At 44.4% G+C, this 27,341-nt stretch overlaps 1 protein-coding gene across 2 annotated transcripts; it reads right to left on the bottom strand.

The window, feature by feature from the left end:
- On the bottom strand, nucleotides 1-25,535 carry LOC122922797 (C3a anaphylatoxin chemotactic receptor-like). Of its 2 annotated transcripts, none has more exons than XM_044273529.1 (4): nucleotides 25,478-25,535; nucleotides 23,834-23,909; nucleotides 21,182-21,235; nucleotides 1-1,680 (listed from the first exon to the last, which is right to left on the bottom strand). In XM_044273529.1, exons 3-4 carry the CDS (start codon nucleotides 21,232-21,234, stop codon nucleotides 699-701), a joined length of 1,035 nt encoding a protein of 344 aa, XP_044129464.1. In that variant the 5' UTR covers nucleotide 21,235; nucleotides 23,834-23,909; nucleotides 25,478-25,535; the 3' UTR covers nucleotides 1-698. The 2 variants fall into 2 exon arrangements, with proteins under 2 accessions (XP_044129464.1, XP_044129463.1); XM_044273528.1 differs by having other exon boundaries at nucleotides 21,182-21,266; nucleotides 25,478-25,512.
- Nucleotides 25,536-27,341: the final 1,806 nt, after the last annotated feature.

Raw genomic sequence — 27,341 nt, 5'->3', positions numbered from 1 at the left:
TTTGCATAAACTTTCTCCAAAACGTTTACAGACTTTGTCTTGGTTCCAGCAGGCTTTAGCATGAAACAGGCAGGCTAATTCCACTCTGCTATATCAGTTTCTCTTTGACTCTTCTGTAATGACAGACTGGCTGTATAACTCAGCTTCTTCTGTATGCTGCTACTGCACTTCACTTTGTAGTCTGACTCTAGGTTTTGCCAGGGAACTTTCCTCCTGGCTCCTGAGGCTTCAAGCTTTGGCCTCCTTGGCCAGCAGAGCTTAAGGTGCTCTGGCTGATGTGGGCACGTCAATCAGAGACATGCCCCTGCACACCCTTTCCCTAGTTAGGGGTAAACTAGACTGACTAGAACTTCTGTCCCACCCTTCCTGCAGGAAGTATGACTCGCCCACCTCTCTTTAGAGGGGGGGGGGGGTTAGAATAGAATGGAATATTCCATTCTATCTAAGTATAGCTCTGCCATGTTTGCTGCCACCTGCTCGTGAACCAGCGACATTACATGTACAGTTACATAACATTAGAAATGCACAGTGTGGAGGACCTGGAATAAATGCATAAGATGACATGAGGTTAGATCAATAAAGACAGTAGCAAGGTGCAGAAGTGGTAACAGCGCTCTGGGGTGTTACACATACAGTTACATCATGGAGAATGAATGAGATAAGTTGCTGTAAACTCCTTTAAGATGGCAATGTATATTTCAAACATCTGAATTTTGAGTATGTTCACAATCCTCTCGTTCTCTGCATAGTTCATCAGGATGTTCACTTAAGGCTTTTTGTAGCCTGTAGGGAATACATCTCAGGAAACCAGGTTTAAAATCTTGACCCATCAAAACATAAATGATTGGGTTGATGCAACTGTTAAGACAAGCCAGGTTGATAATTATAATATTTACTGTATAGAATTCCATGTAATGTTTGTGATACATTGGTATCAGTGGCCAGATGTAATATGGAAACCAACACAGAAAGAAACCCAATATAACAGCGGTGATGATCCTGTAGGGTCTCCGAGATCTCTGGGATCTCTTACTTTTTCTAACTTTGATATAAATGATAACATAACTGATAAAGATGATGAGAAAGGGGATTGCAAACATCATAACTAACCTGAATAATTGAATGGTCCATTTTATTATATCGTTATTGCGAAATATATCATAATATAGCTGGACACACCATTCATTTAAATCATGAAATAAAAACCCATATAAGTAAAACACTAAACCAGTCAAGAGCAAACTGATCACCCAAATGATTGCCGCAGTGATTCTAACTAGTTTTCGTGTCCTATGAACTTTAGCCCAAAATGGCCACATGACGGATACAAAGCGGTCAATACTCATGGCCACTAAGAGAAGAACACTGGCGCTCATGTTTAGATTGAACAGAATAATGCTTAATATGCAATAGATTGCACTAGCTTGGTCATACATGATGAGGTAAATCCACTCTGCAATGCGCAGAGGAAGAGAAGCACAGCAGAGGAAGTCCGCAATGGCCAGGTTGAGGAACCACACAGCGCTGATTGTCTTCATCTTGAATCCAGCAATCCAGATGACTAATCCATTACCGATAGTTCCAAGAACAAAAAAGATGCTGTATAAAGTAACTGTAATCTTCAGTAACTTGACTTCAGTATAAGAATTAGACACGTATCCAGAGTCTCCATAATATGACCTTAGGAGACATGATAGGGTAGAGGTTAGGCTCAGGTAGAATTCATACTTGCTAATAAGGTCACATTGTGGTGCTAGGTCTCTCCACTTCCCCCCCCCCCTTTCTGAAAACACAGGGTCCCAGGGCATTAATGATTTTTTTTTTTTGTTTTAAAATAGTTTTTATTGGTTTTACAATTTTTTTTATTTATTTTTTTGTTTTGACCAGTAAAACTTTCCCTTATATCTTTGCAATTCCACTATGGAAAATAACGCTGAGTACATTGATATTTTTCCCATCTCAATTGATGGAATCTGGGAAGAAATACATGGACAAAGACCAAACAGGCTTTTTCAACAATAATAATAGGGCAGCTAGCCTTTTTTTCTACAATCTCAAGCTTCTACAGTTGATAAGTGTTTCATAGGCATATTCCCAGCACCTCCAGCAGCTAAAATTTAGCTGCACAATTGGTTTACTTTATTTCTAAAAACCAATTGCAATTTTGCTACATTTGATAATTGTGTAGTTCATCACATTTCAGTCTGTCAATACTAATGTGTTCGTCTAAGGGGATGATTATTTCATCCTCTGTTATTTACAAAAAAAAAAAACTGTTGCAGTTTTGCTACCAATTATAATTGTGCAGTTCAATACAATTTAGTGCATCAATATACCAGTGTACATTCAGTACATTTGAATACATCAATATACCAGTGTAAGTTTGGCACCGTTTAGTGCATCAATATACCAGTGTAAATTCCGTACACTTTAATGCGTCAGTATACCATACCAATTAACAAACATATAGACAGTAACATTATATAACATATCAATCCTTTATTAGTATCAAATGCATAAATTTAAAATATCAGTAGCAGCACCAGTCATGTAATAATGAAGAGGAATAATATATGTGGTGTGTATATAAATAATAGTAAAACCATATAAGACCCCTCAAAGTACTGATAGTGATAACTCTGGACTAAAACAGTGAGCAAACAGCTCTACTGCGTACACGGGTAAAGTGCAGGGTGCATCAGACAAATAATGAATGTACCAGGGGATAAAAGGTAACGATTAGGGTTGAGCGAACCCAAACTATAAAGCTTGGGTTCGTACCGAACTTTTGGATTTTCTGACCCCGAACCCGAACCTTTCGGTGTTCGGCAATTTATTGGCGCAATTTGAAAGCCAATCAACAAGCGTTTAACTCTGTGTCCTTAGAAGCCATCACAGCCATGCCTACTATTGGCATGGCTGTGATTGGGCAGTGCAGCATGTGACCCAGCCTCTATATAAGCTGGAGTCACATAGCGCTGCACGTCACTCAGCTCTGATCAGTGTAGGGAGAGGATGCTGCTGCTGTGAGGGAGAGAACAGGAGAGAATCTGTTATCAGAACTCCAATATAACCCAGCGATCTACATAGATATAGTTGTGTGGGTGCAGTGCACAATCTTTTTGCCCTGCCCTGAGCCCAGTGACAGAGAAAAATAACTTTTATCCGTCTGTTAGTTAGGTGGGCTGCGGCGGCCATTTTATGCAAGCTCAGTGCACCAGCACTGCATATATGCATTTGGAACATTCAAATCCAAGCTTGAAATACTGCAATAATAATCTGGGTTTAAAAAAACACCCATTATTGGCAATATGCAACATCTGGTGCATTTGCAGCATTTGTCAGTGTGAAATAGAAGCTTGCAATACTTCAATAATTTTCTGGGTTTTAAAAATCACCCATTTTTTGCAAGACCCTACATCTGGGGCCTTTGTAGCATTTGTCAGTGTGAAATCCGATCTTGAAATACTTCAATAATTTTCTAGGTTTAAAAAAACACCAATTTTGGACAAAAACTAAATTTGCAGCCTTTGCTGCATCTGTCAGTGTGAGATACATGCGTTAGATACTGGTGTTCTATTCTGTTATTAAAAAAACACTCATTTTGGGCAAAATACTTCATTTTGCAGCCAATGCTGCATCTGTCAGTGTGAGATACAAGTTTGAAATACTGCAATAATATTCTGGGTTTAAAAAACACACATTTTTGGCAATACCCTACATCAGGGGCCTATGCTTCATCTGTCCAAGTTGGGCACATGGCCTGAGCTTGCCCTTTACGCCTTGGACCTTTACGCCTTGGAGTTGCTGACCTGCCCTGCAGCCAGTGTATTGTCTGAATGTTTGTTTAGCACGGCTGAAGGGGGTTATAACAGGTTATATTTCCCAATGTTTTGGGGTGTACCATATTTTAAACAAAAAAACTAAAAAATGTAAACCAAAAACCAGTGTAGGCTACCTCCTCCTCTTCCACCGTCGCTTCCAACTACACCGCCACATCCACCGCCTCCTCAACCTCCTACTTCATATGGACCTTGTCTTCCAAGATCAAGATTATTATTTTTACATAGTTTATGTTATTTGAAGTCATTCCCCTATCATTCCCCTAGCCCTCTAGCCCTTTCCATGACATTTTTACAGCCATTTTAGAGCTCAAATGTTCAGGTCCCCATTGATTTCAATGGGGTTCGGGGTCAAGTTTGGGTCAAGTTCGGGTCCCGAGCTCAAACTTTTTGTGAAGTTCGGCCGAACCCGTCGAACCCCAACATCCAGGTGTCTGCTCAACTCTACTACTGACACCTCCACACTATGTCACCTTGCCACTATGGGGTCTCCTCATGCTGCTGCCACCTCCACACTATGTGACCTTGCCACTCTGTGGTCTTCTCATGCTGCTGCCACCTCCACACTATGTCACCTTGCCACTCTGTTGCCTCCTGATGCTTCCGCCACCTCCACACTGTCATTGTGCCACTCTGTGGCCTCCTGATCCTGCCACCACCTCCACACTGTCATTGTGCCCCTCTGTGGCCTCCTTTTGATGTCATTGGGCAACTGTGTGTTCTCCTCATGCTGCTTCCACCTCACCACTATGTCATAGGGCCACTCTGTGTACTTCTCATGCTTTTCCCACCATCCCCACTTAATGACGTTGCCACTATTTTGCCATTCGGCCTGGCTGACATCATCATTTATTTGACCCTTCTTCTGATCTGTCAGAAGGAAGGAAAAATGAGACGCACAACGGATCCTGTCTGTGTAGCAGCTGTAAGGGCTGTATGGTCCTATCAAGTAAACTAATGATTACTGGATAGTTCTGGACCATAGTTCTTGATCATCACTATCAAACTAAAATGGAGGAATGGTTTTCTGATAACACAAGGGAGGCAATATTGTTGTAGTATAAAGGTACACTCTGTACTCAGCTTTTCACAGCGCTCAGTGAGCAGACACCTGCCTGAGGGTCTGAGTAGGAGGCTCGTTTCTGCTCACAGCCATTTCTGCTCCCACATGTAGCAACCAGTTCAATTTGATAAAAAATAATGGAGCAGTTTTTTCAAGTTTTGTCCAACCTGACACGTGGCCATTCCCCAACGCATACCCTGACCCCTAAACCCCGGACCCCGGACCCCATGGACTTCTAAGCAGGCAGTAAATGTGACGATAACTGGCCTAGTTTGCTCTCATTGAGCTGTCTTGTCCAACCTCCAATATCATCTCAGAGAGAGTTTTCAGTGCAGCAGGTGGCAATTTCACATACAAATGGACAAACGTCAAACTTTCACAAGTGCACAAAACATCACATTTGTGGTCGGGTCTACACCTGAACCGGGACCCTAACTAGTAGTTAGCTAAACGGTTTGATTTGTGCCATAACTGCAACGTCGTAGGGATGACTGAAGGAGGCCATCCCCTGGTGCGATGATGAAATGGAGAATGGGAAGGGTGGGTGTATTGAGCAGACGTAGGATGTAGGGGAGGGGGAAATGAGCCTAAATAGCGGGGCAGAGCCCCTCCCACAAAGGCAGGCCAATAAATCGGTCTTAAAACTTGTCAAAAGGCATGGCATAATTTCTAAAAAATTTTACGCACGTGAGCTGAGGATGATGAATAGATTTGCCATTGCTCGCAGTGGATATTTATCTATCACCAGCTTGATTATGCCATTGCTCCTGCCGACCTGCCATCATGTGCCATACTGTACAGTATATCTACTGCAGGCGCAACAGCTGCTGCTCCCCCTTCTGTCACTACAATTACATCTACTGTCTCGTCTGTTAAGTTCCATGCCATGCTTAGTGGCAAACCTCTAAAAGATGCAGATCATGCAGCTGCTATGTGGCCCATAGTGGAAGGGGGCCTGGCTGTGGAGGAAAAGCCTCACCCCCTTATTACAATTAGTACAACAGCTCTGGTCTAGAGTACTTGCCAGGGTCTCTGGCTCTTCCTTCCAGCTCCCCTCACTGCTTCTCATAAGCAGGCTGTGCTCTGGCTTCCCCCCTCCCCCCATAAAGGCCTAAATCCTACCATAAGGAGATGCCTCTAGCCTCTAGCAGCAGCCTGCACATGTCCTCAGGGGCTGCACTGCTGAGGAGAGGTCCATTTTTCAGAAGCTACAGCAGGATGTGCTGCTGCCATCAGAAGCCTCCCCAGTGCTCCCCTCCCATACACTGCTCCTCCTCACTGTCCTGGCACACTGCAGAGTCCTTCTGTGCTGTTATGTAATCCATGTGCAGCAGTCGGGTCAGAGGATGTGGGGAAGAGAGCCTGCTGCACTGCCCAGCTGAGGAGAAGATGTCCTCCCATCAATCCTGACTGTTTACTCTGGAGACCTGCTCAGAAACTAAATGTGTGCCAGTGTAATATGTGTGTGTTTACATATATGTACTTATGCCTGTGTAGTGTACTGTATTCTGTACATATGTATGTGATATATGTGTGTGTAATTGTCTAATGTACCTGTATATATGTGAATGAGTAAATGTATATATGTCTGTGTAGTATATGTACAGTATATATGATGTGTGTGTATATGTATATATATATATATATATATATATATATATGTATATATATATATATTGTAGAAAGGAACAAGGGGCCATCATTGATGGTCCGTATGTGTCACCGAGGTTCCTGGCCTCGGTGAGGTAAGAGACAGTTTTTTTTCTCAATTGTCATTATTGTAGATTGCAGTCTGAAACTTTAGCTGTTTAGTATGGCTGTAAAGCTGATCCAGGACAGCTTTTACTGGGAGTAATCAAAAGTGCTGGGTGGGTGAGTGGGTGGCTCCTCCCCAAGTTCCAGGCCAGGTCTTGGCAGGCTTATAAAGCAGTCAGCACTAACAGGTGGTGTGGATCTACCTCCATCTGACAGTGAAGCTGTGGAGTCCTCTGTGCTAAAGGCTGAAGACTGCAAACAGGCGTGCAGGCCGCCTGGATGTCTGCCAGTGAACTTTTCTGTGGCTGAGCATTCAGCCGGGTGTGAACTGACACCTAGATGTCACAGTGGGGAGTGGGGGAAACCCCCCACCATGCAGTGTCAAAGGGTAAAAGGGTATCAGCCTGGCCAAAAGGAGTAATAAGAGAGCAGGTCACCTCCTACAGCGTCTCTTATCCTCTCCCTGACTCATCACCGTATGAGCGGACCCCGATTGTAGGACGGCTCATACTCTAGATTCCTAGAGACCCTGAGTCGCCCTGGTAATCTCTCATCAAGGATCCGGGAAGAGACGACCTGTTCATCACAGTCATGGAAGAACAGGAGTCTCTATCTGAGGCCAGGCTGCAAGGATAGGGGAACACATACAGCATATGGAGTTGGCAGGTAAGCATAACCCATAATACACTTACCTGCCACAGACACACTGACTGGAACCCGTGCACTAGTGCTGCTGTCCACACCAACATAAAAGGACACAGCAGAAACCGCAACCACACAGGAACCCAGGAAAACCATAGCTGCAATAAACGTGAGACAGGGGAATGTCTAGCAAACATGCTTGACACCAAACATCACTAGCCATGTAACACAACACAAGACATACAACACCCTGAACCTAACCCATGCAAACCAAAAGCCAGGAACAGTGAACCACCAGCATACACCAAGGCCTCTTTCAGACGGGCGAGATTTCTGCACGGGTGTAGAACGTGAGATGAACGCATTGCACCCGCACTGAATCCGGACGCATTCATTTCTATGGGGCTGTGCACATGAGCAGTGATTTTCATGCATCACTTGTGCATTGCGTGAAAATTGCAGCATTCTCTACTTTGTGCGTTTTTCACGTAACGCAGGCCCCATAGAAATGAATGGGGCTGCGTGAAAATCTCAAGCATCCGCAAGCAAGTGCGGATGCGGTGCGATTTTCACGCATGGTTGCTAGGAGATTATCGGGATGGGGACCCGATCATTATATTATTTTCTCTTATAACATGGTTATAAGGGAAAATAATAGCATTCTTAATACAGAATGCTTAGTAAATTAGGACTGGAGGGGTTAAAAAAAAATAATAATAATTTAACTCACCTTAATCCACTTGTTCACCCTCCCGTCTTCTCTTCTGTCTTCTTTTTTGCTGTGCAGGAGGAAAATGACCCGTGGTGATGTCACTGCGCTCATCACATGGTCCGTCACATGATCCATCACCGTGGTGATCATCAAAGGTCCTTTACCCAGATCCTGAAGAAAGAAGACAGAAGAGAAGCCGGGCTGCGCGAACAAGTGGATTAAGGTGAGTTAATTTTATTTTTATTTTTTTAACCCCTCCAGCGCTATTGTACTCTGCATTCTGTATTCAGAATGCTATTATTTTCCCTTATAACCATGTTATAAGGGAAAATAATACATCTTCACAACCTTGAACCCAAAACTGAACTTCAGTGAAGAAGTTCGGGTCTGGGTACCAATGTCAGTTTTTATCACGCGCGTGCAAAACACATTGCATCCGCGTGATAACAACTGAACAACGGAACGCAATCGCAGTCAAAACTGACTGTAATTGCATACCTACTCGCGCAGGTTTGCCGCAATGCACCCGGGACGCATCCGGAGCCAAAACGTGACGCCCGTGTGAAAGAGGCCCAAGGCTCACAAAACCCAGTGTTCACAAAACACTAGGAAGGGAGTTAACCGTTCCAACACCAGACAGAGGAAGAAAGCCACTTAAAGGGGAAGTGCACACACAAGCATACCAAACCACACGTTACCACCGGCAACAGCATGCGTGGCAACCATGTCACGGCAATCACCCAGAAGGCCGAGACACTGCCACCGCATGCTCTGACAGCAACCACAAGTGTGGCAACAATGTCACAGCGCAAACCAAAGGCCGTGACACTAGGATTCCAGGTGAACATTGTTTTGTTTTGCTGTGTATGAACAAGCACCAAGACTGTTATGTTTTGCTGAGTGTGAATACAACACTGAAGTTTGATTTAGAACCTGGTTCCTTGCCTCTATACTGCGTCCGCTGACCTGTCCACCAGAGCCAATCCCTACAATATATATACACATACACACAGATGTAGCAGAGTTAACACACACTTGCTGAGTTTTCACATTTAGTGGAATTCTATGACGGCATCCACCACAAAAGCCTATAAGAGGCATTCCGTATTCCATTCTGTCATAATAGAAGTCTATGCTGGCCATGCTATGCCATTATAGAATTCTGTTATGGTTCGTTGTAGAGGAATCCATAACTAAATTCTTAGAAAACCCGAACCCGAACCTTGTACGCCAAACGTGAAAATACAAGTTCACTCAATACTAGTTATGACTGTTACTGTTAAAGGGGTTGTCATAGTCCCGTCTTCACCCATTTAGCCCCTCTGATATGAGCATCGGAGCATTTCATGCTCAGCCTCTCTGATTGAGTGGTGTGATATACCTATAATATACCTTCTAACATAGAAAGTATATTATATTACATTTGTATTGTGAAGCAGTTGTGTGCGGTTCTGCTGAGATACTGCAGCTATACAGAGGGACAAACGCTACTGGAATAACTAATTGCAACTGGTGTGATATACCTGTTGCCCCCCAAAAAAAACTGATTAAGGGGTGCGATATACCTGCTTCCACAAAATGCTGATTAAGGGGTTTGATATACCTGTTTCCACAAACTACTGATAGATGGGATAGATATACCGGCTTCCACCAAATATTGATTAAAGCCTACGATACACCAGCTTCCTTAAAATATTGATTAAGGGGTTTGATATACCACTTCCAGAAAATACTCAATAAGGGTGTAGCGGTTGCTTACACACACACACAGGGGGGAGGGAAGTAACAACTTCACTCCACCCTCACCCCTGGCCCTGCCTACTTGCCTCGCAAGTCCTTATGACAGGGGACAACTGGATGGCAATCCCTAGCTTTTAAAAATTGCAGAGTGGTGGACAGACTAGACAAACAACAGAACGTGAACAGACCGAGTCGATACCAGGAGAGCAACAAAGTACAAATGGAGCAACCAGAGAATAGTCAGGAGAAGCCGGGGTCATAAATACCAGGAGAGTCGTGAAGTACCAAAGGAGTCAGCAGAGGATTGTCAGGAGGAAGCTGCGGTCAGAATACCAGGAGAGCAGCAAAGTACACAAGGAGCAGGCAGAGGATCGTCAGGAAATCAGCAGAAGGTAAGTATGCCAGGTAAGACAAAATCAAAGGTGGAACCTAAATAACAGGCAACCTGTGGCCAGCAGGCTGCCTGTTTAAATACTGACTAACAGGGGTCATATGATGTTTACAGCGTTACATGACTCACCCTGCTGCAAATGGCTGAGCACCGAGTGCCCAGCTCGGTGCTCAGGCTTAATCTGGTTGCTGGGGGAACCGAGGACACCGGCCATGCTGAGAAGACGTGTGCGGCCGGGTCCATCCCGCCCCCCATCACCTAGGAGACGAGGACGCTGCATGCGTCCTCGCTCCTGCACAAAGGCAGGGTGCAGTCGGTGCTGCAGAGAGTGAGCGCCTGCAATACACCAGCTTCCATCAAATATTGATTAAGGGGTTTGAAATACCGGCTTCCACCAAACATTGATTGAGGCCTCCAATATACCTGCTTCCACAAATACTGCTTTTCTATATGGACTTTGTCACAGGTTCATTTTGAAAATCACAGGCGGAGGAAGAGGCAGGCCATTCCGCAGGAGTGGTAGGGGTTGGGCAGGTGCACAAGGCTGGAGCCTAAGTGGGAAGTTGGAGAAGGTGCATGCGATTACGTCAAAGGACGCACCAGAAGCTTTCCGCTTCTGCAACCTCCTCATACTCTATATCTGCACCCTCCTCACTGTGCTCCCCAAAAGACACCACCACCACCATAGCCCCTCCACTCGGGTCAGAGGAATTATTTTCCCATGCATTTACAGACCTTACCAATGCACAGCCATTCTTGGCATCGGATCAGGAAGAGGAGGTAGCAACAGCCGCCACCCAGCGTTCTGATGACAGTACCCAGATCAGCCCAAGGAGGGAGGTCCCCGCTGTTGCTGCCTACTCCAATATCTCTAATGTCAGTGTTGGTGAAGGTGGCGATGATGACGTGTCGATGTCATGTCACGTGGGTGCCCATAAGAGAGGAAGAGGAGGGGCGTTCAGAGGGAGAGACAGAGCAGATAGGGAGGAGAAGGAGGAGAAGCAGGCAGAACTTGCAGTGCACAGGAGACAAAAAACAGACTGCAAATGTATCTGAAGCGAGCCATCCACCATGCACTGTCACATCTGGCGCTCCCAGGACGCCAGCACATGGCTCTGCAGTGTGGGCTTTTTTTAACATGTCAGCTGCTGACAATAGTGTTGCCATCTGCAGCCTATGCTGTCAACGCATAAGTCGTGGTAAGCCCAACACTCACCTAGGGACTACCGCCTTAAGAAGGCACATTGTCTTCCATCACCGAGCCCAGTGGTAGCAACACCATCAGAACCCACAAAGCCACACTCCCGGCGCTCCACGTCCTGTCTCTTCTACTTCTCCTTCTCGTCTCACATCCCTTTTGTCCTCCACTCCACCTTCCACCATTTTGTTGTCGCGTTCATCTGGCAGAAGGCAGGCTTCCGTGGCAAAAAATTTTGAGCGTAAAAAGTTGATGACGCCGGAAAGCCCTCTTGCCCAACGGCTGACCGCTGGCTTGTCGAAACTGCTAGCCCGCAAACTATTGCCATAAACTGGTGGACTCGGAGGCCTTTAGAAAATTTGTGGCCATTGGCACACCGCAATGGAAGGTTCCCGGAAGAAAATATTTCAACCAAAAGGGCATCCCAGAGCTATATGGCCACGTTCAGCAGCATGTGAATGTATCTCTGGCACACAGTGTCGGTGCTAGGAAATATCTGATCACAGACTCGTGGTCTAGCAAACACGGGCAGGGAAGGTAAGTAACTTTTACTGCTCACTGGGTGAACCCTCTGACGGCTGTCAAGCATGCAACCTGTGGCACCTGTGTGATATTGGTGTCACCGCCGCGGATTGCATGCAGGCCTGCCCCGTTTTCTCCTCCTCCTACTCCATCCTCCGTCTCCTCCTCGGCTGACTCCTCCTTTGCTACTGCTACCGCCTCTTCTGCTGCACCCCCAAGCTACCCAGAACCTTTTTGACGAACCAGGTGAGACGTTGCCATGCTGTGCTGCGGCTGTTGTGCCTGGAAGCCAAGAGCCACACCGGTCCTGCACTGATTTCAGCTCTGCAGTCAGAGGACGATCAGTGGCTAACCACGCTTAATTTGACAGTTTGTAGAGGTGGTGTGCGACAACGGTGCCAATCTGCTGAGCGCACTGAAACAGGGCAAAATGACACACGTGCCATTTTAGAAGATCTTACACGGCCATGGCTCGCCTTGCTGACATTCAGCGGCGACACTACCTGCCTATCAGACGTCTGCCTATCAGACGTCTGATTTGTGACAGCCCGATGCACTGGAACGCCACCTTGCATAGCAAAAGCAGGAGCCAGGGCTCTCCAATGCTTCCAATTTAGTGCAAGTGGGGGCCTTCATTCTCCAGTGTTTAAAGAGGGACCTCCCATATAAAACGCATAAAGGGCAAAGATCAGTACTGGGTGGCAACGTACTTAGACCCCCGGTACAAACACAAAATGGCGGACATGTTACTATCATCACAGAGGGCTGTCAGAATGCAGCATTTCCAGGTTTTGCTGTGAGAGATGCTGCATTCTGCTGTTGTGGTCGCTGGCAGAGGAATTTCCACCAACAGAGAAACAGTTGCGAGTAAGAAAAGTGCGGTTTGAAGATGTTTTGATCACATCGGATATGAGATCATTCTTGCAGCCAACCCATCAACAGTCGCCCTCTGTACCCAGCCTCAGGGAATGCCTAGACCGACAGGTGTCCGACTACATCAGGTTAACCGTCGATGTGAATGCTCTGAGAAGCGAGGAACCCCTGGACTACTGGGTGTGTAAGCTTAACCTGTGGCCAGAGCTGGCACAATTTCCCATGGAATGCTTGTCTTGCCCCTCGTTGAGTGTCCTGATCAAAAGCACGTTCAGCGTAGCAGGGGGGATAGTGACTGATAAGCGCACTCGCCTAGCTCACGACAGTGTGGACTACCTCACATTTCTAAAAATGAATGAGGCATGGATCTCGAAGGAATTCAACACCTGTGACTACCACGTTTAACTGAATTTTCTCATGCTATGCCACACATATTCGCCACCACCCAGAACAGAGCATGGTCTCTGTCTTATGTAAATACAGCGGCATAAAAGGCATTTTCTGTCCAGTGACCGTCTAATATAACTCCAGCTACATAATCACTTGATCTTTTCTGTACGGTGAATGCCTAATTGTTGGGGCCTCGAAGGAATTCAACACCACGTGTTATTTAATTTCATCTATTATCACTTGGGGTTTATTCAAGATGTGTATTTCGTTAGCCATGTTTTTAATCCAATTTTATATTTTTAGTACTTTTAAACATATGCATTTGACATGTATTTGTACTGGCCTGCAGTAAAATTGATATCCAATGACCGTCTAATATACCTCCAGCCACATAATCACAATTTCTTTTATGTCAGTTTAATGCCTAATTTTTAGGGCCCGTACTCCTGTGGCCTAAAATAAATTGTTTCTAGGCTTAAGATGCAATAAAAATGGCCCATGATTAAAACACATATTTTTTGTTGGAATTTTTGTCATTTATCCCCCTCTAGTATGTCACTGTCCATGTTGTGGACTATTTGTGCACTTCTAGTAAGTATTCGGTGGCTGCAAATATGACCTAAAGTTTTTTTTTAGGTTTACCTGCCATTAAAAGGGAATGGGGCCTGATGCGAACTTGCAATTCGCGAACATTTGATCTCGTTTGCTCGATCGCGTTCGCGAATCGTCCCGACTGATGTTCGTTCATCACTATTCAGCATCCCTGGTGAACTGCAGAATCTAGCAATGCTCGATCTGGTAGTTCTGGCAGGATGTTCTCTGCCTGCCGTATAAAGACACCCGAGATATGACTGAAGCCTTAGGCCGAGTTCACATCACTGTTCTGTTTTCCGTTCTTCTGATCCATCAGAAGAAGAGATAAATAAACAAAACACAGATCCTGTATTTTAAGCATCCGTTATGCTCAGTTACGCACATTTTGCATCCTATTTAGCCATTTCCGTCTGAGATCAGTTTTGTTATGTAAAAAAAAGTTCTACACAAAGTATAGTTTTTTTTCATCTAAAATAACATATCTCAAATGGAAATGGCTAAAATGGATGCAAAATGTGCATAAATGAGCATAATGGATGCTTAAAATACAGGATATGTTTTATTGCTTATTTTTTCTTCTTCTGACGCATCAGAAGAATGGAAAACTAACAGTAATGTGAACGCGGGCTTGGACGGTAGTGCTATATAGTACATCATACCTACTAATGTCACCCCTTGTGTACATGTTGTTTCGTAAGCACCCCCCAGGTTATCAAAAACAGTAATCTGTAATGTAGCACCAATATACCTACTTCACTGGGTGAGCAAGGGGAGGGGCTGGATCAGAAGGTGGGAGGGACCAGGGATGGGTAGTCAGATGGGCTTGGGAAGGACCATGGGGGCCCAATTCAGATTCCTGCTATGGGGCCCAATTAATTCTATGTATGCCCCTGGCCATACTGCTACTGCTGCCTCTACTATTCTAATGTAAAGCTGAGTCTTCTGTCACCGTCGCGTAGCCACTGAACTATTCTGGATAAATGTACAGCGTCGTAGTAGTGTCTCCAATCGGGTAGGGACAAACCTCCTCTTAATTTATGTTGAACCAACAGGTTGTGGCTCAGCCTAGGTCTATTGCCTCGCCAAAGATAGTTGCTAATCAGTCTCCTGATATTTGTGAAGAATTGTGCGGGAAGTGAAATGGGAAGAGTTTGGAAAAGGTATAGTAGTTTAGGGAGAAGGATAGCTTTAATTAGATTTTTACGACCCATCCATGATAAAAATGGTAGGGCCCAGGAATCTAAAGTTGATTTGAATTTTGGTAAAATGGGGGCGTAATTTAGGGTATATAGATCTTTCCATGTGGAACAGATTTTAACCTGGCCATGGGGCTGGAGTACATGACAAAGATCGCATCAATGAAGGCCTGGGGGAATCCGAAGTGTTGCAGGACTTGCTTCATAAAGAGCCAGTCAACCCTATCAAAAGCCTTTTCTGCGTCTGTCCCAAGTAACACCAGCGGTTGTTTATTATGTGATACAGTTTGGATTAACGAGAGGATCCTCATGGTATTGTCCTTTCCCTCTCTACCGGACACAAATCCAACTTGTTCGGGGGAGATCAAGTCGGGGATTATAGGTTTGAGTCTGCTAGCTAAGAGGTTTGCGTATAATTTTAAATCTGTGTTCAGGAGTGAGATGGGTCTATAACTACCGCAGTTAGCCGGATCTTTGCCCTCTTTGTGAATAAGCGTGATGTAAGCCTCTAAAGCTTGTTGGGGTATATTTGAACCCGAGAGATACAAATTTAGCGTGTCCGTTAGTTGAGGGAGAAGGACTGAGGAGAATGAATCATAATAGGAGCAAGGTAGGCCATCTGGTCCTGGGGCTTTATTTTTAGGAAATTTTTTAAGTGCAGTTCGGACTTCAGTTATAGAAAAAGGCTTAAGTAGGGATGAATGAAACTTGGGGTTTAGTTTGGGGAGGTCAAGTCGTGAGAGGAATTCCGTGATGGCTGATTTACGTGAACTCTGGCCATGCTCTCCAGCTTCTGAGGGGAGTTGATACAGGGACGTGTAAAATCGTATAAATTCAGACTCTATGTCTGATGGGGCTGTCTGATCTCTGATATATTTGTGTGTTTTTTTTTAACGTTTGATAAGGGACATCATTAGTTTTGAAGATTTGTCTCCGTGAGCAAAAAAAGCGTGCTTGGATGACATATAAATTTTTGCGTAAGATGCGTTCAGTGTATCTTTGAGTTGGAGACGGGCTTCAGTGAGTTTCTGGAGATGGGGGGTGGAAAGGGATTTTTTGTTGAAGTCTCTCCAATTTAAGTATTTCGGAGTATAATGATGATATTTTTTGGTCTCTTTGCTTTTTGTGGAACGAACCTGCTGATATGAATTCACCTCCGACAGTAGCCTTATATGCTTCCCAGACATAAGGGATTGAGGTGCCTTTGTCTCTGTTTTGCTGAAAATATAGTTCTAGTCGTGCCATAATCTTAGTGTGTATCGAGGGGGTTGATAATAATGTTTCATTAAGCCTCCATGGGGGTTTAACCTGGGGAGTTCTTGTGATGAGCAAGGACATTTCTATGGGGGAATGGTCGGAATGAACACTAGCGCCGATATCAGTAGAGCGGAGTTTGGGTAGTGAGGATTGTTGTAGAAAAAAATTGTCTATTCTGTGGTAGGAGTTATGCGGAGTTGGGTATAGGGTGTAATCTCGGTCTGTGGGGTGGTCAAAACGCCATGCGTCTCTTAGGGAGAGAAGTTGGAGGGAATTCTTTATATGGTTGATTGCCCTGTGGGATAAAGCAGACTTACCAGTGGACGTGTTCAACAATGGGTCTAGAGCTACATTGAGGTCCCCCAACTACTAACAGACCTTGCAAGATGCCATTTATTAGTGTAAGAACATTGCGTAGCCAAGGGGCTTGTTTTGTGTTTGGGGCGTATAGATTAGCTAATGTGACTGGTATGCCCTCTAGTTTTCCGACTAAGATCAAGAATCTGCCATCCTTGTCTTTTTGTTGGAGGCCTAGATCAAAAGATACCCGCTTTGAAAAAGCAATGGCTACTCCCTTTGAGTTTTTGGTAGGGGTGTGTGAATGGTACCATTTATCATAGAAGTGCCCACGCAAGGCCGGTGTCTTCTCTTCCCTAAAGTGGGTTTCTTGAAGGAAAATAATATCTGAGTGGGCTTTTTTCAAGGCGTGCAGGATTTGACTGCGTTTTGCTGCTGCGTTAAGACCTCTGACATTATAAGAGGTAGATTTTATGTTGGCCATTTGAAAGGGGGTTTAGACTGAATCTTTAAAGAAAATGTGGTCTGGAGAGAAGTTTGTTGGATGTGCCCATCGCCTTTAGGGGTTGAAGCGGAGGGTGTGAGGGGGGAGGGAGTGAATGGGTATGGAAAGGGGTTAGAACCGTTGAGAACATGCAAATATCAACAAAGCCTGATACAAATATCATAGCTGGTAATAACATATGACAAAAGTTCACAATCATGCAAACTGGTAGCCACGAGGGTCATGGCAGAAAAGAGCACTGTTGTGTGAGTGATGAACAAACGATCAAGAATAGAGAATGTTGGTGTTGCCTGCGGGGCCCAGAGGCCTCAATCTAAGAGGGGTAGGACCTATAAGATCCACCTGGTTATCGGGAGTGTTGGGATTAGTAGGGCGGAAGTGTCAGGACCGACACGACGGGAGATGGAGGTAACCCATCGTTCCGGTCCCCCTCCCAGTGACTAGTGCTACATCATCTAGTAATAGAGTAACATGAAGTATATATAACAGAGTGGCAGTGAAAAGGTAGCATAGTATATCCCAATTGAACTGCCTGAAAAGGCAGTAGGATGGAGGGGAGGAGGGAGGAGGGAGGACCCCGAGCACCAGGAAGCTCAGTCATTATAAGGGACCAAGATGCCTGGGCTAAAATTCTGGGAAAAGTGGGGAACAGAAAAGGATAATATCGAACCGGGTCGGGGCCTCCCTAGTCCCCACCTCCGTTATAGGGGACACTAACAATATAGCAATAGTCAGTTGGGGACAAAAAATGGTTATATCTTAGTGATTTTCAAGATGAGTATGTAACCCTGTCTTAATGGACATCAGGTCGGGTCCATCTCGATCCTTCTGGGAGTCATCTTCCCTTGTCTCTTCCGGCTTTTACTTCTTTTTTTCTGATCCTGCAGATTCCCAAGGAGTGGGAGGAGGGATCATGGGTAGACTTGTGACGTCCTGGATCGGGGACCAATCTGGGATGTCGACGTCCGAGATGTTGAGGTGTGTGAGGAGATCTGGTAGCTCCATATGGTTTCTAAGGATGTACCTTTTACCCTCATGTGAGAGAGATAGGCCAAAGGGGATAAACCATTTGTATGGGATGTTTCTTCTCCGTAGGATTTATGTGAGAGGCCTCAGAATGTTTCTTTTAGAAAGTGTGACTCTTGCTAGATCTTGAAAAATAGATATCGCAGAGCCCTCTAGTGATTTAGGAGGGTTTGTGCGAGCTAGTCGCAATATATCATCTCTAACTCTGGAATTAAACAGACGACAGATAACGTCCCTGGGGGGTTCTTTTGGTGAAGGTTTGGCTCTGAGGAATCTGTGAGCCCTTTCAATGGAGATCTCCAGAGGGTAGTTATCTCCTAAGATTGCCATAAAGATTTGTTTAACAGTGTCAGGGAGGGTTTCTGGAAGGAAAGACTCTGGGATTCCCTTGATCCGTAAGTTGTTGCGTCTGGCCCGATTTTCTTGATCCTCCATCCAATTTACAATCTTGTTCATGTGTGATTGGCAGGAGGTGAATGAGGTTGTCGCTGCTTCAGTGTAGGAGACAATTTGAGATTGGACATTCTCTAGTTGTTCGACTCTGTTACCAATGCTTCTGACATCTTGTTTTATGTCTTGTAGCTCTTTGAGCACTGGTTCAAAGGCCTTAGAGAGGGCTTTTCCCAGAAAGTTTCTTGAAATTGGGAGGCCCCTGTCCTCCTGGAATTCTTCTGTATCGCTATCCATGTCTGAGGTGTCACGTGGTGTATGGGCACGTTTTTTTATCCTCTATGGGATTCTGTGCAGGAATGTGTTTGGTTGAGGAGGCCCCTTGAGGTCTTTGCATATAAGAGTCTAGGGAGCCAGATACTTTTTGTAGTGGAGGTTGTTCTGGATTTCCCCGGTCCAATTTTGACCATATCTGTGAGTAATCAGGGATGGACCCGATATATCTTGAAACAGGCAGTATAGCTTTTGTAGATCACTCGCTGTTGTTGGCCCTCATCGGCCAGTCAATGAGGGATTATGAAAACATAGTGCTCTAGTAGGCTAATTCGCTTGCAGGAAAGTCACTATGGCGTGAGAGAAAAATTGGGTCAGGGGCCCTTTAAGAGATAGGTTTGTCGGTCTCTAATCAGAGATCTGTAAAAATTTAGGCTTAGCCTATTGAAGATTAGTGTGGTCTCCAGGGGAGTCAGTTATGTTATCGCCTGAATAGAGAGGAGATGTAGTGTAGAGCAAGTGTGGGTGTCTGCACCACTTTGCTGATGTTATTATCCAGCTGTGCGATTAGGTAGGAGATGGCAGCCCGCCTGTTGTTTCAGCTTGAGGGTCCACAGTGGTGTTGGGAGAACTTCTTGGCAGCCGGTTGTAACGGTCAGCAGAGGAAGAGACCGTAGAGCAGGACCCAAGTACAGTGCAGCAGACAAGGAGGCTGAAGTAGAAACCGGCTTTATTAAAGGAGAACTCTAACTGCCGGAAAAGCAGATTTACAATATGAACAGCTTGAGAATTCACAACAAAGATAATGGAAATTTGCATAAAGAACACAAATGAATCACAAACACAAGTACAGACAATAGCAGGCTACTCTCTTTTAGGTAGTCCTATCTGTCCCCGCTACCCGGGGTGCACCTCTACGGTGCACTAAACTAAATCCTATTCCACTATGTCCTAGCTCCGGTTAGCATCAGTGCACTCACAGTTCGGTGTCCGGCACATGCAGGCAGATACAGTCTGGGTCCCGATCTGGTTGCTTGCTTGCTTGCTTGCTTCAGCGTGGCTCAGCTCTGGCCTCTCTTTGTAGTCTCTGTAACTCTGGTTAGAGATAATCAGCAGCTCTGGACGTGTAATCAGGCAGGGCCTGGAATTCACTCACAGTTCCTCTGGTAAGTGCCTCACACTACAGCAGTCTCTCTTCTACACCAGGACACATCAGCTCAGTCAGAGAGCAAACACACTCTAATGTCCCAGATACTGTGTCAGCAGGCAGGGAGCAATCACTCTAATCTTCCCTGTGGATCTCCCTCTCAGTGCACAGCGTCCTTCTTCCTGTGTACTCAGACACCTTCAGCCCAGGCTCTCTGCTCAGCCCGGGAAAAACACTTAACTCCTTGTCCTCTGGAAACAACTCCTCTCACTCTCCTACTCAGCCACAGTGGCCTCTGGTGGCTGGAGGGAAACATGACAGTCTGATATATATATATATATGTGTTGGAAATGTTGCTGGATGATCAGGGCTGCCTCTTACACGGTAGCAGCCTTCAGGTTCTTATGTGGACAGTCCTGCGCTTAGGCACGGTGCCCTAAGCTCTGTTCTCACCACAGTCTGGGGCCCGGCTATAGAGATTAACTGAATGCGCTTACCAGTAGGGATGGTGACATCAGCAGGGGGCCCTCGGCTGTAGGTGAGGGGTCCCCACGGAGCGGCAACCTCAGGAATCGCAGGGATGCTGATGAATAGTCAGGGGTGCTCCCGGTGCCTGGATTGGGTGTCTGACTCCACCGGAGCCGTCAGTCAGGGAGTCGGTGGCCTGGCACTGCGGCGGCTCGTCTACTCTTTGTATAGCAGGTGAGTTCCGATACGGATGCTTTCTCTCCCGAACGACTGTGTGTATGGAGACTCACTTTTGCCGTTTTGTTTTGGGGAAGCTTGTTGTTGTCGACGCTATAGCCGCTTGGTCGCTGAGTCCGGAGTACGTCACGGTGCTCTGCTGGTCTGAGCGGGCGGGAAAAATCTGCTTGATTGTAAAGGCTTTAGTTTAGATTAGTGCAGAGTAGGCGAACCGCTGATGAGTCTATGCGGAGTTAGTGTAGGGTGCGGGGTAACACCGTTGGTCTACTTGCAAGATGTGGCAAGGCGCCGAAATTTAGGCCGGCGCTTCTAGATGTGCGGTAGGCCGCGCCATCCAACCACTTCAGAAACTGATGAAAATTGGATCAATCGATTTCGGTTGGATCCCTTAATCTGGATATCTCGTTTTCCGGCAGAAATAGCCTAGATTCGCTGTTTTATAGCTATTAATTGCCACGAAGTCTGCAGAGCTCCACAAAACTGCTTCCTCACGGCTCAGCAGCTAGCTCCACCCCCCACTGCTGCCTCTACTATTGCTGCAACAATTACTCCTACACAACTTGACCCAAATCAATTTTTGTTTTTTTACCATTTCATTTAAAGCTAATTTCAATGAACCTGTATTTACTGTTTAAGTGGAAAATATGAGGAATATAAACTTACCAGTAATTTGGAGTTGTATCAGAAAAGGTCAGGTTTAGATCATCGGTATCCATCCTGAATTTTCACCATGAAGAATAAAAACAAACTAAAGTAAAAAACAAAAACCCCAAAAATATATTATTATTAATTAATTTAAGTAGTTGTCCAGTATTTCCTTTTGCAGTGATGGTGGCTGCCTAAAACAGCTGTTTGGTGGTGGTACTGGGTGCCAGATTCCCAACTTTCTGATATTGATGAACTATTTTGAGAATAGGCATACATGTTAAAATCCTGGATACCTCTTTAAATGGGTTATCTAATATCTAAAATATCCCCCCCAATGCCCGGGCCTCTTGTATAGATTATACTTACCTTCTCCTTGGCACCAGTGTTGTTCTGGATGCCAACACGGTCGCCGCTGCGTCTCCCCTTCGATCGGATGAAAATAGTTAATAGGGGTGCAGCCAATAGCATCCCCGTTGCGGTCTACTATTGACTGATCCCCGTGTCACTGGATGTTTTGATCTGAGATACGGGGAAATACAGCAGTGGCCGTGTTGGGATCCGGATTGACGTGGGTGCCAGGGAACAGGTAAGTTGAATCCATACAAGGGGCTCGGGCCTTGGGGGGGAATATTTTAGATATCGGACTACCCCTTTAAGCATATTTGACTGTGTACTATTTATCTATCTATCTATCTATCTATCTATCTATCTATCTATCTATCTATCTATCTCTCTATCTTATCTTATATACATTTTGATTTCTGAGAAGTCTCAGATTAAGATTTCATTTCCTAAATCAAAAAAAGGTAATTATGTTTTCCTGACACATTCCTTTCCTCTCCATTTCTTTGACTGAATTTAGTAGACATCTGTTTTCTTTTAGCCACATTCAAGGCATTGTCCGATTTATTGATTTTTGTGTACTGTTCATCCTTCCCAACTTATTAAAATCAGATACTTTGTAAATTACTTAATTTAAAGCCCCTGGGAGGGGGGGGGGGGGGGTCCTTTTTACTAGAAATGATGTTCAGTAAGGCTGAGTTCACATCAGCGTTCAGTCTTTATCCATTTTACGCACTTATATAGCGCTGACATATTCTGCAGTGCTTTACAGACATTAAAATCATGCTGTCCCCAATAGGGATCATAATCTAAGTTCCCTATCAGTATGTCTTTGAAGAACACACAAACGCCACGCAGATGTTGTCCTTGATCAGATTCGAACCTAATCCCACCACTGCAAGGCACCAGTGCTAACCACTGAGCCACTGCTACTACAGGTATAATGGAAAGAACACATTCAGCACATAACTGAGCCGAATGGAGCCTAGAGACCCCATAGATTATAATGGGGTCCGTTAGGTTTCTGCTCAGTTATGTCCCAAATTCGTCCTTTCTGTTCCTCTGCAGCAGATGAATTGAAAGGCTGAACACTGGTGTGAACTCTACGCCTAATTTATCCCTTCATTTTCCTGTAGATATCAGCCCACCAATGTACAAAGAATCATCAATGGTGTCATCTAATTGCTACTGACAACACTGGAAGGGGGAACAGCCAGAGAGAAGAGAATTTAATAATTTCCATATTTCCCATTGTTGTTTTTTTTATATTATAATATTACAATCGTTTCTATTTTCATATTATAACAAGTACAGTATATTGTAGACTATTAGACTATGCAAACTGTTTTGAATCCCCGGGTGAATTTACTGCAATATATTCTCAGCATTGCTTGGTTTGGTTAAGGCTACATGCACACGACAGTTGTTTTTCTCAGCGTCCGTTACGTTTTTTTTTTGGCTAATTGGATGGTTACCCATGCATTTCTATGGAGCCGTTAAAATTGCGGTGTAGTCAACCATTTCTTTTCCGCGTCCGCTGTCCGTGTTTCCCGTCCGCAAAGAAAGTATTGCATGTCCTATTCTTTGTCCGCAATAAATGTTTTGCGGATCCATTGGATTCAATGGGTCCGCCAAAAAATGCGGATGACCAACGGAAGCCATCCGTATGTCATCAGCATCAGTATTTTTTTTGCAGATGGTTGCTGGAAAACCTGTATATATTAAATTTCAAGAATTACAGCCTACAGGTTTTTTTTTGCGGACCGCAAAAAAAAACCTGAAGACACACGAAAACACAACCTACAAAATTTGCGGACAAACGGAACGGATGTGGATGTAAACAAAACAGGAACACGGATCCGCTATTCGTGTGCTTGTAATTGTAATGTTAATACACTGCAATCTATTACACAGAAATGCTACATATACTGGGGAAAACTGTATCTGATATTATTACTGCCCCAATATATCTTTAACAAAACCTATTCTTAATATATGTATTGTATGAATAAAATAAAAACTATCATTTTTCATGTCAAATGCATTTATTTGTATTAATAAAATTCAAGAGTCAAAAACTATCAAAGCTCATTGACGAACTATACATTCAGTATTGGAAGTATTGTTTAACTAATTAATCTAAATTAAACATAAGAGATTGTATTAATAAAAAAGTATGATTGGTTACAAAGTATTGAATAATTCAATTATAAGTTAAATTCCACATTTTTATAGCAAAAGTTAAAATTTCAGTTATTCATTAATGACATATTGTTGTTATTATTACTAATGTGCAGTTCATATAGAATTCTATTAATTTCTTACCTTACATTGTCTTCTATCTTCCACTTTTATGAAGGTAAGATTCTCACATCCACTGTTATGTTTCTTCTACAATAGTCTATCACAGAATAACAGAATAATCATAATCTCCGTTAAAATACTCTCATGGGGCTGTAATCTTATTGTAGTCTATAAAGTAGTGTGTGACTCACTGGTTGAGTTATATCAGATATGGTAAAATGAATATAATTCTAAGCCTGACAGAACCATGAAGTTTTAGTGCAAAATCACAAATAATAATATTTTGGAACTGATTAAATAAAAAAAATAATGTTGGGAAAACTAAGGAGAAGTAAGGCAGGGTTCAGTGAATCTCATATATTACTGCAACTTAAAGGGGTTGTCTCATCATGGACAATGGGGGCATATCGCTAGGAAAAAAAAGAAAAAAAAGAAAAAGAAAAATTAAAGAAAATAAAAACAAAACAAAAAAATTAACAAAACACAAAAACAGTGTTGGCTACCTCCTCCACCACCTGCGCCTCTTCCACCTACACTGCCTCATCCATAGCCTTCTGAACTTCCTACTCCACTTGGACCTCCGCCTCCTGGTTCAAGATTATTATTTTTTATTTTCATATAATCTATGTTATTTTAAGTCATTTCTCAATCCACATTTATTTTCAGGGCAATTGTCCAGCTCTTACCCACATTGTGCTTCCTTTTGCAGCCCTCTAGCCCTTTCTATGACTATTTTACAGCCATTTTACAGCTCCAAAGTTCGGGTCCCCATTGACTTCAATTGAGTGAGGGTTCGGGATCAAGTTCTGGCCAAGTTCAGATACTCGAACTGGTTCATTCATCCCTAGTAAGGACTTCTTAGCTATCTGCTTATTTGTTTTAAATCTTCATTTTCTTTTATCTTAGATGATATTTTGAGGCTTTGGAACCGTTTATTCAAGTTACAATGGTTTCCACATACAATGTTCATCCTAGACCCAATTAATATTGTAACTTGAGGGATCACTTTAATTTGTATTCAGCAGTTGAACATGTTTACCTCCATCTCCGTGGTATCTGCTCATGCATGTCTGGTGTCAACATTAACTTAACTTTAAGGGGTTGTCTCCTTTTAGAAAATTATCATGTAGATAAAGTTAATACACGGCACTTACTAATGTATTGTGATTGTCCATGTTGACACCTTTTTTGGCTTGATTCATCTTACACTGATTATTTCCAGGAATTACAGCCACCACTGCAGGGCAGATATGAGGTGGCCTGGGTGGGAGCTCCTGCGCATGCACGCCTATAAGCATTCCCATGGTCCGAACCACCAAAAGGCCAGTGATATTTCCTATGTTGTGCAAGCACGGCCACCACCGAATCTGCTGGATTGCAGGAGGTTTGTAGTGGAAAATGTGATGGAAAAATGAATGAAGCCAGCAAAAGAGGTAACATCACAATACATTAGTAAGTGCCTTGTATTAACTTTGTCTACAAAGTAAATGCCACTCACTGACGTGAGACAACTCCTTTGCCTCCTTAGTGACCACCCATATGTGTATAAGAGACCTTAGGCTGGACAGCAATTGTGTGCTACCCTTATCTATCAGCTTGTCAAGATGGCAATACTATTCATCAACTGAGCCATTACTTTAGATTTAGACGAAGATCATATGTTACCTGTCACTTTTGAGATGATGGTCTTGTAGTTCCCCACTCTGTCTCCTCTACAGCTGGCAGTATAATTGCGAAAAATACATAAAATCTTCTGATCTTCACTTATAGCCCTCTCATGGGAGTGTGGCCTTATGACAGTACAACATTATCTGTGTTTGCATGACTTATTGACTGATTAGATGCTAAGATACTGAAACGGTTGAAGACCTCAAATTTGTGAAAATGATTAAAGAATTTTAAGGGAATGGACACAAAATAAAGCATCATGTCCATGTCAATATTAAAGGACATAATTCCGTCCATTCCCTCTATCAGTGACCTCATCAACACTTACCTGACCCTGCAATTAATGTCTGATGGACACTGACATACATAGCTAATGTAAATGCATGTTTAACAACGTTAGTAAGGTTGTGTTGATGTCACTGATTATTTAGCCCATTCTCTGATCCGTCAGAACAATAACCCCCAAAAAACGGATCCTGTCTGTTGAGCATCTGCCTTCACACGGTCAGCATTTGGTCAGTAATCCATCAGTATTGCTAATGCCAAAAAAACAGGCGTGGATACAAAACAGAGATGACACATGAATGGAATATTTGCATGTCTTCTGTGTTTTGTACCGACTTCTGCTTTTGGCTACCAAATCACAAGCCAATACTGATGGGACCATACAGGCCTTACAGCTGCTACGCAGACAGGATCCATTGTGCGTCTTATTTTTCATTTCTTCTGACAGATCAGAAAAAGAGTCAAATAAATTATGTCAGCCAGGCCGAAAGGCAAAATAGTAGACCAGTCATGAAGTGGGGAGGGTGGGAACAGCATGAGAAGTCCACAGAGTGGCCCTATGACATAGTGGTGTGGTGGAAGCAGCATGAGGAAACCACAGAGTGGCCCAATGACAGTGTCTAGAGGTGGTGGCAGTATCAGAAGTAGGCCACAGAGTGGCACAATGACAGTGTGTAGGTGGCGGCAGCAGCTTTAGGTGGCCACAGAGTGGCAAGGTGACAGTGTGGAGGTGGCAGCAGCATGAGGAGACCACAGAGTGGCAAGGTGACATAGTGTGGAGGTGGCAGCAGCATCAGAAGACCACATGGTGACCCAGTGACAGAGTGGGGAGGTAGGTGGAAATACCAGTACCAGCTAAAGATGGTGGGTGAAAGAAGGTGCACTTGGCATCAGATGTGTGGCATCAGGCAGGTGGCAGCATTAGAATAGTAACTAAGGCAGGTAGCCAGAAGAAACCGGTTCTCTTCTGTCAAAGTGTTGGTGTGGCACCATGGATGATCTAGTCTGATGCCTCAGGCATTGGTGGGTGGAAATCCTGGCTGATTTATCTTGGGGTAACTATGGCCCCCGCTGCACTAAACACCAGCTCTGATGCCACACTACTGGCCGGGCAAGATAGCTTTTTCAGGGCAAGCTCTGCTAGTTGCGGCCACAAATCCAGTTTGGCTGCCTAGAAGTCCAGTGGATCTTTAATGTGGGGTGTCAGGGTGCTGTCCAAGAATGCCAACACCTGCTGGTTCAGGTCCTGTTCCAGGTCTAGCTGCTACTGGTGAGTAGTTTCTTCACTAGGCGGGTGAAGAAAGCTGCTCATCAGCGACTCTAGACTCAAGTTGCTGCTGATGCTGCTGGAACTGCTCCTAGCCCCCCCCCCCCCCACCTTGCAACAGCAGCCATGGCAGAGGAACGTGAGCGCAGAGAGCCCCCCGGTCAGACCTGCGAGAGGATGGACGATGGCGCAGATAGGCAACAGCCAACTGACTATATAGGATGTCTCTATAGTAGTTCAGTTTGTCCTCCCTCTCAGCTGGTGTAAAATAAGCCCCTATTATGGACTGGCAGCGAGGGTCTAACAAGG

The sequence above is a fragment of the Bufo gargarizans genome, unplaced genomic scaffold (assembly GCF_014858855.1).
Source record: "Bufo gargarizans isolate SCDJY-AF-19 unplaced genomic scaffold, ASM1485885v1 fragScaff_scaffold_716_pilon, whole genome shotgun sequence".
Lineage (NCBI taxonomy): Eukaryota > Metazoa > Chordata > Amphibia > Anura > Bufonidae > Bufo > Bufo gargarizans.
The sequence above is the reverse complement of the archived record's forward strand: the minus strand, read 5'-3'. Positions and strand labels throughout refer to the sequence as shown.

Coding starts and splice junctions, on each gene's coding strand:
- LOC122922797 (XM_044273529.1), bottom strand. CDS start 21,234: ATGGATACCGATGATCTAAACCTGACCTTTTCTGATACAACTCCAAAT. Junction 1,681..21,181: donor GATACAACTCCAAATTACTG/GTAAGTTTATAT, acceptor ATGTCTCCTAAG/GTCATATTATGGAGACTCTG.